Source organism: Coregonus lavaretus (genome assembly GCF_964263955.1).
Source record: "Coregonus lavaretus genome assembly, chromosome: 8".
NCBI classification, from domain to species: Eukaryota; Metazoa; Chordata; class Actinopteri; order Salmoniformes; family Salmonidae; genus Coregonus; species Coregonus lavaretus.
This window is the reverse complement of record NC_139995.1, coordinates 29,809,365-29,820,396: the sequence shown is the minus strand read 5'-3', so window position 1 is coordinate 29,820,396 and position 11,032 is coordinate 29,809,365. Positions and strand designations below refer to the sequence as shown.

Sequence of the window (11,032 nt, the reverse complement as noted above, 5' to 3'; positions counted from 1 at the left end):
GGATACCCAAAATGTATAACCAAACGTATTAGTATATATATTTTTTTTTTTTGAATGTTTGATGAGCTGAACTGGTTGTCCTACATGGGCATATCGAAATGTTGCATACAGTAATGGCTGGCTCTCAGTTTAGTCATTCCACCATGTACAGTAGACTCTACACAACTTTTGCAATAACAGGGTACTTTACTCATGTCCAATTTAAGTGCACAGCACTTGCTTGAATATGATTAGTATGTGTAGCACTGCTTTACCAATCAGAAGTAAATAACTAATATTACATTTGCTATGAAAAAGCATATAATATGTGTTTATGATACATCTAGTTGTACAATTCGGTGACATTACACTGTCCTATCTTTTTTCCTTTCTGTATCACCATCTCAAATTCAAAGTGCACAATAGACATGGTTTAGAGGCCCACCTCATTTGCCTATGATGTCAGTGAAATGACCTGGCCCTGAATACTCCGTTGCTTGTTTGGTAATTTCAATGCATTATAGAAAGAGCAGGTTTGAGGCACTCTGCCAAGCAAAAACTAAAATATAGATTTACAGAATAATACAGGGATGTCCCTCACCTGCCTCCCTATTGTTGGGATCTATTTTCTCATAACTAGATGATGCCTAGCTTAGAAAGAATGCATTAATGATTAAACATAATAGGTTTGTACTGTACTGATATAAATTGTTTCACATAACAAGCTGTGATTCATGTGAGGAGCTGTTAGGGAGTAGGGGGAGATAAGAACTTGTGTCTCACATGTCTCACATACACGAACACTGTCTCTTTGTTAAACCGCGCTCAAGGACATGGGTACTGCAAAAGTGCCGACTCTCTGGACAGGTTGTGATGATAACAAACTTATACCTGGCAACAGTGTGCAACAGTGAAGCGCCAAGGGTCTGGGACCAGCCTGTGCGCCAATGATAGGCTGAGTAAGTCTAAACCACGCTCAGTCTCTACTCTGATAGGCCAGCAGGGAGCGGGAACTATCTCTGTCAGAGTATTTGAAGAAGAACTTAGAACAATGGATCAGTTCTCTGAGTGCCCTGCGTGGTATTTCAGTGGACCCTATACGAACATCATATTTACCATTGAAGTGGTTTGCATTAATTAAAATACTAGTCTATTTTAGAAGACGTGTATTGACCTCTTTTGTTCCTAATACCAGATTTGAATTGACGCAACTTAACACTATCACACATGATTGCCCAGAAATATTGAAGATTTGGCGATGTATCAGTCATTGATTGAGACCTTTATTTAAAGACAACTAAACGGATCAAGCAAAACAGTTAAATACTGACAACATTGTTTTCTTGTAGACTAGACCTACACAGATTTGAATAAAGTACAGAAGTGAATGGCAAACCGGTCCAATTACTTTTTTCCCCTGCTATTAATGCCTTTTCAATTGCATTTTCAATTTAAATTGAACAACAACAGTCTTACATCCTTAATCCTAACACACACACACACACACAATTAAGCTATCTGATTTTACTGGCCTATAAATACATTCACACGCACGAGGTCACTGCCGAAACTGCCGTGGAGACTTCTAGCCTATGGCTAGTTTCTGGGTGTGGCTGTACCATTAACAAGTGTATACAGTATAACTTGTAATTGATGGCTAACAATGTGCGGATTCGATTATGCTGAGCCGCGGGGCACGGGGCAAAGGCCTGGCATGTCATCGGGCGAAAGCGGGGATGGAGACATTCTCAAATCAAACAGTAATCATCGCTCGGTCATTTTGTCAACAAGGCAGCATGATGCATCATCCAGAAACTTACAGCATCTCTTTCCCATAAAATAAATGTTTGAATTTTCGAACTATTTTTCATTGGGAAGGCAGATAAAGCGTTTTTATCCAAAGCAATTACTTTTGCATGTGCTTAATTATCTCACTTTTGTTTTGAGCCGACTTCACCGTGGGCTTTGAACAGGGCACCTGGCTCACACCCGATAGGCAGCCCGGTTCCAAATGGAATGCAATCAACTTTCAGCCTGTGCAAAACACACCTACATGGGCGCCCAGGCGAGATTTATCGAACCTCGCCTCACTGTCAGTGTAAATGCGTAAAAGGCACATGGCATGTGATAAATGAAATTATAAACCTGGTGGTTCGAGCCCTGAATGCTGATTGCCGTGGTATTTCAGACCATATAACACCAGTATGACCCAAAAAATATTTGTACTGTTCTAACTATGTTGGTAACCAGTTTATAACAGCAATGAGGCACCTCCGGGGTTTGTGGTATATGGCCTATATACAACAACCACATTTGTTTACATCAGCATAGGAGTCTACATTGTTATTACATATGGCGATTTTACAGATAATATGGCAACACAATTCTGACAGCTATTGTGAGTCATTTGGTCATCATGGTCACAAGAAGGCGCCACCGAAAGTGGTGCAACATTCAAGTACTAATCGGATCTAGGAAACTCTGACATGTCCGACTTGCTAACTGGTTGTACTTATACACGTGCCGCGTTCAACCAGTTAGCAAATCGGAAATGTCCACGTTTCCCTGTTCTGACTACCACGTTAATGCGGCATAAACTGGAAAGGTGTACCAGAATGAAACGTGTGTGACGTCACGGCTCTACCTGACTTTCGGTAAGGGGAGCGGAAAAGGCATAAACTGCTCGGCCTGCTCGGAACAACATTATCAGAATTGTTCTCCTATGATAAGAAGTATCCGTGGGTCATCTATACATTTACCTGCATTGCAAAGGACATACAAGTTCCAACGTTTTGGAGAATAATATTTTCCTGAAGATTGGGGTTCTACTTTCTCCCATATAGAAAGTAGCCTACTTCCTGGTCACGTTCAACTGCAGGTACATTTCGCAGCGGTAGCCTAGATTTGGTTTGTTTGCAACCATGAAGTAGTTTAAAGTTCGTAACTTGATTTTTATTTATTAGAAATCATTACTAACAATTTATTTGTGAAAAAGTATCCACTGGTCTTTCGTATGCTGCTCGAATTTGCTGTGCGAGCGAGTGGTTGCAGGTATAACATAAAAAAAGCATCTGACAATAATAGGCTACAATTGTCTGTAGCCTATCCTATTGGATTGTTTGCTAGGAAGAAGTCTACTTTATGGTTATCATTCAATTAAATTAATGTAGTGACATTGGATATTGCTTTATTTACGTTCCATGCTCAACTGACCTGTGTAACAACCATGTCCTGCAGATTGCAGTAGCATCATAAAACCAACCATATGCACTTTTGGGATGACCTTTAGCAATAGCAATGTATCAGTGAAATTGCATGTTATTCTCGGCGTTTGAGGTCTGAGTAGAGTAATGAAATGGACTGACCCGAAGCCACTACATTTTAAAGTTTGCCTCTCAAAGTGGCCCAAGTCTGTGTTTGAAATCTTGATAGCCATATAATGTTGGTCATCGTGTGCCTGCCTCAGTCAAGTTGTGCCACATCATGCCCTTACAGCATGACTTTTAAGCAGGCCAACATTCACAAGGCCGCAGGGCCAGACAGATAACCAGGACGCATACTCCAAGCATGTGCTGACCAACTGGCAAGTGTCTTCACTGACATTTTCAACATGTCCTTGACTGAGTCTGTAATACCAACATGTTTCAAGCAGACCACCATAGTCCCTGTGCCCAAGAACACTAAGATAACCTGCCTAAATGACTACCGACACGTAGCACTCATGTCTGTAGCCATGAAGTGCTTTGAAAGGCTGGTCATGGCTCACACGCCCATTGTGGCCCCCTCCCCAGACAGTAAGCATGGCGGTGACCCCGCGGCGTGTCCGGCTCAAGCCCTGGCTAGTGGCCCAGGTGGACAGCGGGCTCTACCTTGGCCTGGTGTGGATTGACCGGGACAACAAGCGCTTCAGGATCCCCTGGAAACACGCTACACGGCACACCCCCCAGCATGAGGAAGAAAACACAATTTTTAAGGTGAATAAAGCACATCTCTGTAACAATTTCTGAAACAATACATGTGGGCCAATGTGTTGGCAGGTGAACTGGTTGTGGCTGGATCAACAGTGAGTAAAGTAGGGTTGATGTTAACTATTTTCTCTGAATGTATTCTTCATCTGATTCCTCTCCCCTCCTGTACCAGGCCTGGGCGGTAGAGACAGGAAAGTTCCAGGAGGGTATTGATGATCCTGACCCTGCCAAGTGGAAAGCTCAGCTCCGCTGCGCCCTCAACAAGAGCCGAGAGTTCAACCTTGTCTACGACGGCACCAAAGAAGTCCCCATGAACCCCCTGAAGATCTATGACATCTGCGACATCCCACAGCCCCTCAGTAACCCAGGTAACTGGCCATCAATGACATAAAAATATCATATTTATACAACCATAGTAGATATATGATTAGTTAGTGACTTGTATGGTTTGGTAGCAGCTTTTAAACTTATTTAAAGTTTTGGCATCCCTTGCTCTCCTTCTCATTTCTCTTCTTCTCTCTCCTCAGGATCCTCAGACCCTGGGTCTTGGACACCAAATGATGGGGATGAAGATGAATCAGATACCCCAGAGCCCCTCCCTCCTTATCCAACATCCAATGGTTAGTCATGTCAAATATCTCTCATTTATTTGAGTCCCTCTCTAAAACTGTTTTTCTGTAGATTTTTACCACATCATTTATCATAGACCACATAACAGTCCAGATCTAGCCTCTAGATAATGTTTTCCAAGTTGCCTGGTCCAAAAACAACCTCCTAACCCCCTTTTGTTTGGCTTACCCCCAGTATTGATTCCAATATCCCAGTATTGTTTTTGATATGTCAGCTAATCATGCTTTGTGTTTCTCTGTAACTAAACAGGCACCAGCCCCGCTCTTATGTGGTCTCCTCCGGGGTCAGTATCGCCCCTACAACCCCCCAGCTGCCCCCCATCAGTTGAAGTGTGGCCCAAAAAGGAGCCTTTGGATGTGGAGATGCAGCCCTCCCCCCTGGAGATGCCCCCCCCTCCCCCACTGGACATGCCTCCCCCTCTCATGCCTGACATGATGTTCGCCTCCCCAGAGATGTGGATTAGCTCCTTGCCCAGTGAGTACACTAACACAACTACACAGACAAACTCCTCCATTAGATAAATATAGGACTGCATACAGTATCACAGGATCTTGTCCATACAGACAACCAATGAGTGACTCTTTTACTGTATTTCATGTGTTTCTTTGTCTCTCCTTCAGTGACAGACCTGGAGCTGCAGTTCCAGTACCGGGGTAAGGAGGTGTGTCCAGCCATGACGGTCAGTAACCCCCAGGGCTGCCGGCTGTTTTACGGGGACCTGGGCCCCATGGTCAACCAGGAGGAGCTGTTTGGCCCTATCAGCCTGGAGCAGCTGAGGTTCCCCTCTACCGAGCACATCGCCAACAACACACAGAGGGTCTTCACCAACCGCCTGTTGGACGTCATGGACCGAGGCCTTGTCCTGGAGATCAGCGGCCATGACATCTATGCCGTCCGCCTCTGCCAGTGCAAGGTGTACTGGTCAGGCCCCTGTGCCCCAAACCCCAACGCACCCAACCTCATAGAGAGGCAGAGGAAGATCAAGCTGTTCTGTCTGGAGTCCTTTCTCAGCGGTAAGCAGTGACTACGATCCTCTTAACATAGATGGATTCTAACCTTCCTACAGCAACAAGGTTTATACTACTCTTCACACAGCTTTCTTGCTTGTCAATATATTGTATTTGGCTTGGCCCTTAGGCGGTATTGTGTGGCATGTACTATAGCTGTGAGTCTGATTTGCTATGTGATATGATTGTGATGGGTTTGTGTTTGATGTGTGCAGATGTGATAGCCCATCAGAGGGGCCAGTCGGCCAGCCCTCCTCAGTTCGACATCAACCTGTGCTTTGGAGAGGAGTGGCCTGACAGCAGACCCAGGGAGAGGAAGCTCATCATGGTGCAGGTACGAGACTGTCTTTGTCTCAGGATGCAATGATTCATAGAAAACTCATTTTAAATATTAGTTTTTCATTATTTTAAAATGTTGAATTGACCCTCAAGCGTGTATGTTTTGTTGTTGAGTCCCTTAGCTGTAACTGCCATGTCTTTGGCGCTCTGCTCCCCTCCAGATCATCCCTGTGGTAGCACGAATGATCACTGAGATGTTCTCAGGTGACTGCATGCGCTCCTTCGACAGCGGCAGCGTGCGCCTGCAGATCTCCATCCCAGACATCAAGGACAACATCGTGACCCACCTAAAGCAGCTCTACCGCCTGCTGCAGACCCACCAGGGTCAGGAAGGCTGGCCTCAGGCTCTGCCCCCAGGAGCCGGCATGCACCTGCCCCAGGCCCTGCATGCCCAGTGAAGCAGCGCAGTCCACCACAGCCCTACCAGGCCAGTCAGTCTCACACACACACACACAGCTCTGTCTGGACACTGTCATCTTACTGCTGGCCCATGAGGGGATCTATAATCAGCAAACTAGTACTTATGTTTATGGAGGCATGTTCATCAGAATTGGGAGAGGGATCCCATCGATTTAGCCTCTTTTCTCCCTTTTGCTATAATGGTCTTTTATGGGGTTCATTGGTCCATGTGTATATATTGTGGTAAATGCTGCTTCCAGGCATTGTAATTATACTGCTACTGTGGCAGTCAGTAAAACATGGTGTGATGATAGTGTCTGTCTGCAGTTGTAAAGCCCTAGGGCATTGAATTAGAGCAGCATTATGGGTCAAAGTCCTGTAGGCTGCAAGGCAACATTGAACATAGTCAATGAGTTACAGACATAACCCTGGTCACCAGTTACACAATACAGTCAGTGACTTCTGAATAATCATCAAGCTTTGCCCTGGTCCTTGTTGTTCATAACACATGATCTCATTCTTATGTTTGCTACCTGTTTTTAACCCATTAAGAATATATCTGACATTGGATTGAGTGCTAAAGCATTTTAGTAGATTTAGTTAACCTATTATGTGAACTTTTATGAATACTCAAGTGATACATACATTTTAAGTTACACGTTTATTATAAACACTATATAAAGAAAAAGTATCATCATGACATTTGCATTTAAGTCATTTAGCAGACACACTTATCCAGAGCGACTTACAGGAGCAATTACGGTTAAGTGCCTTGCTAAAGAGAACATCAACAGATTTTTCACCTAGTCGGCTCCGGATTCAAACCAGCAACCTTTCAGTTAGTGGCTCAACGCTCTTAACCGCTAGGCTACCTGGCGCCAATGACTGTTGAGATCCATTCCTTCATGTGATTCTAACTGGTCCTGCTAGATCGGTGAATAGTTTACTATAACCTAGTTTTTTTTATGGAGAAGATAATTTTAAAGGTACTAGTGGGGAAGATCATTTAAATGTGGATTTTCCCCATCTATAGCCTACACTTATCATTATATGGAATTTAAACCATTTGTTTTGGCCTATGAAAATAGTATAAGGGGTGTGCACTTATGGTTAGAAAGGATCTCAACTCTTTTTCCCACTAATGATTTGTATTTTCCTTTTTCTGAAATAAAAATGTCCAAAACTAGCCAAGGGGTCAGTTTTTAAAATTTAAGTTTTACGGTCCAGTTATAAAAGTGGCAAATGTGTCAACTATACTGAGGACATGTATTTGATTATGAGAGGATACAACAAGTAAGCATGAACATGAAGCAGTAACCATAACACATGGTTATGAATACAAATTGACTTCAAGATGCAAAGACATTTACAATGGCAAAAAAATTAAGTCCAATGTGATGTAAAAATACATAGAACATACTGTATTTCCCAAAACCTTTAGAGCAAGTCCTTCAGAGGTTTGTCCGGTTCCCAGGTCTTGTCATATGGGCCTATAGCAATACTTCTCTGTGTGTTCCTGTAGTACTTGGTAAAGGACCCACAGCTGATTCCTTGTTGTGGGGATATTGACCAGTAACAATGTCAAAATGGCCACCACCATGACTACCATGAACAGGGTCAGGATGAACCAGGGACAACAACGTCTCTTGGTGGAAAAAGAAAGATTCCATCAGTATCAAGTTAATAAAGGATTAAAATCAAGCAGAGCCAATAAAAATGTTGGAGTCACAGGATGAAGACAGCGGGGACAGAAATTGATGGTGCTCTGGGTTTGACTAAGATGAAAGGGAATTGTAGACTAATTCTGACCTCACTCCTATCGACGTTGGCTTCCATCATGCTTTGTTTCTTGTTGCTGTGGTGTGACATGGCTGGATGAAACTGCTCATCTAATGGATGCTCTAGTGATGTCAACAAATATACAGACCAGTAAATATCATGGTCAAAATAGCAGTTAAAACATTACTTTGACCTACTACAGTAATTTACGCAATCCAACTTTTTTTTGCTAGTGGATATATAATGTACAGTCGTGGTCAAAAGTTTTGAGAATGACACAAATACTAATTTTCACAAAGTCTGCTGCCTCAGTTTTGATGATGGCAATGTGCATATTCTCCAGAATGTCATGAAGAGTGATCAGATGATTTGCAATGAATTGCAAAGTCCCTCTTTGCCATGAAAATGAACTTAATCCCCAAAAAACATTTCCACTGCATTTCAGCCCTGCCACAAAAGGACCAGCTGCCATCATGTCAGTGATTCTCTCGTTAACACAGGTGAGAGTGTTGATGAGGACAAGGCTGGAGATCACTCTGTCATGCTGATTGAGTTAGAATAACAGACTGGAAGCTTTAAAAGGAGGGTGGTGCTTGAAATCATTGTTCTTCCTCTGTTAACCATGGTTACCTGCAAGGAAACACGTGCCGTCATCATTGCTTTGCACAAAAAGGGCTTCACAAGCAAGGATATTGCTGCTAGTAAGATTGCACCTAAATCAACCATTTATTGGATCATCAAGAACTTCAAGCAGAAGGCATCAAAGTCCAGCAAGCGCCAGGACCGTCTCCTAAAGTTGATTCAGCTGCGGGATCGGGGCACCACCAGTGCAGAGCTTGCTCAAGAATGGCAGCAGGCAGGTGTGAGTGCATCTGCACACACAGTGAGGCGAATACTTTTGGAGGATGGCCTGGTGTCAAGAAGGGCAGCAAAGAAGCCACTTCTCTCCAGGAAAAACATCAGGGACAGACTGATATTCTGCAAAAGGTACATGGATTGGACTGCTGAGGACTGGGGTAAAGTCATTTTCTCTGATTAATCCCCTTTCCGATTGTTTGGGGCATCCAGAAAACACCTTGTCTGGAGAAGACAAGGTGAGCGCTACCATCAGTCTTGTGTCATGCCAACAGTAAAGCATCCTGAGACCATTCATGTGTTGTGTTGCTTCTCAGCCAAGGGAGTGGGCTCACTCACAATTTTGCCTAAAAACACAGCCATGAATAAAGAATGGTACCAACTCATCCTCCGAGAGCAACTTCTCCCAACCATCCAAGAACAGTTTGGTGACGACCAATGCCTTTTCCAGCATGATGGAGCACCTTGCCATAAGGCAAAAGTGATAACTAAGTGGATCGGGGAACAAAACATCGACATTTTGGGTCCATGGCCAGGAAACTCCCCAGACCTTAATCCCATTGAGAACTTGTGGTCGATTCTCAAGAGGCAGGTGGACAAACAAAAACCCACAAACTCCAAGTATTGATTATGCAAGAATGGGCTGCTATCAGTCAGGATGTGGCCCAGAAGTTAATTGACAGTATGCCAGGGCAGATTGCAGAGGTCTTGAAAAAGAAGGGTCAACACTGCAAATATTGACTCTTTGTGTTTGTAATTGTCAATAAAAGCTGTTGACACTTATGGAATGCTTGTAATTATATTTCAGTATACCATAGTAACATCTGCCAAAAATACACTGCTCAAAAAAATGAAGGGAACACTTAAACAACACAATGTAACTCCAAGTCAATCACACTTCTGTGAAATCAAACTGTCCACTTAGGAAGCAACACTGATTGACAATACATTTAACATGCTGTTGTGCAAATGGAATAGACAACAGGTGGAAATTATAGACAATTAGCAAGACACCCCCAATAAAGGACTGGTTTTGCAGGTGGTGACCACAGACCACTTCTCAGTTCCTATGCTTCCTGGCTGATGTTTTGGTCACTTTTGAATGCTGGCGGTGCTTTCACTCTAGTGGTAGCATGAGATGGAGTCTACAACTCACACAAGTGGCTCAGGTAGTGCAGCTCATCCAGGATGGCACATCAATGCGAGCTGTGGCAAGAAGGTTTGCTGTGTCTGTCAGCGTAGTGTCCAGAGCATGGAGGCGCTACCAGGAGACAGGCCAGTACATCAGGAGACGTGGAGGAGGCCGTAGGAGGGCAACAACCCAGCAGCAGGACTGCTACCTCCGCCTTTGTGCAAGGAGGAGCAGGAGGAGCACTGCCAGAGCCCTGCAAAATGACCTCCAGCAGGCCACAAATGTGCATGTGTCTGCTCAAACGGTCAGAAACAGACTCCATGAGGGTGCAGGACGTTTGGCATTTGCCAGAGAACACCAAGATTGGCAAATTCGCCACTAGCGCCCTGTGCTCTTCACAGATTAAAGCAGGTTCACACTGAGCACATGTGACAGACGTGACAGAGTCTGGAGATGCCGTGGAGAACGTTCTGCTGCCTGCAACATCCTCCAGCATGACCGGTTTGGCGGTGGGTCAGTCATGGTGTGGGGTGGCATTTCTTTGGGGGGCCGCACAGCCCTCCATGTGCTCGCCAGAGGTAGCCCTGGGTTCCTCCTAATGCAAGACAATGCTAGACCTCATGTGGCTGGAGTGTGTCAGCAGTTCCTGCAAGAGGAAGGCATTGATGCTATGGACTGGCCCGCCCGTTCCCCAGACCTGAATCCAATTGAGCACATCTGGGACATCATGTCTCGCTCCATCCACCAACGCCACGTTGCACCACAGACTGTCCAGGAGTTGGCGGATGCTTCAGGAGACCATCCGCCACCTCATCAGGACCATGCCCAGGCGTTGTAGGGAGGTCATACAGGCACGTGGAGGCCACACACACTACTGAGCCTTATTTTGACTTGTTTTAAGGACATTACATCAAAGTTGGATCAGCCTGTAGTGTGGTTTCCAC

General features: G+C 44.4%; 1 protein-coding gene across 1 annotated transcript; it reads left to right on the top strand.

Moving 5' to 3' along the window:
• The first annotated feature begins 2,594 nt into the window (after positions 1-2,594).
• Positions 2,595-7,508, top strand: LOC311133195 (interferon regulatory factor 6-like). Its single transcript, XM_084166651.1, has 8 exons — positions 2,595-2,857; positions 3,771-3,953; positions 4,120-4,315; positions 4,475-4,567; positions 4,827-5,051; positions 5,198-5,590; positions 5,800-5,918; positions 6,085-7,508. The coding sequence occupies exons 2-8, from the start codon at positions 3,780-3,782 to the stop codon at positions 6,319-6,321; spliced, it is 1,437 nt and encodes a 478-aa protein (XP_084022777.1). The 5' UTR covers positions 2,595-2,857; positions 3,771-3,779; the 3' UTR covers positions 6,322-7,508.
• The last annotated feature ends 3,524 nt before the right edge of the window (positions 7,509-11,032 follow it).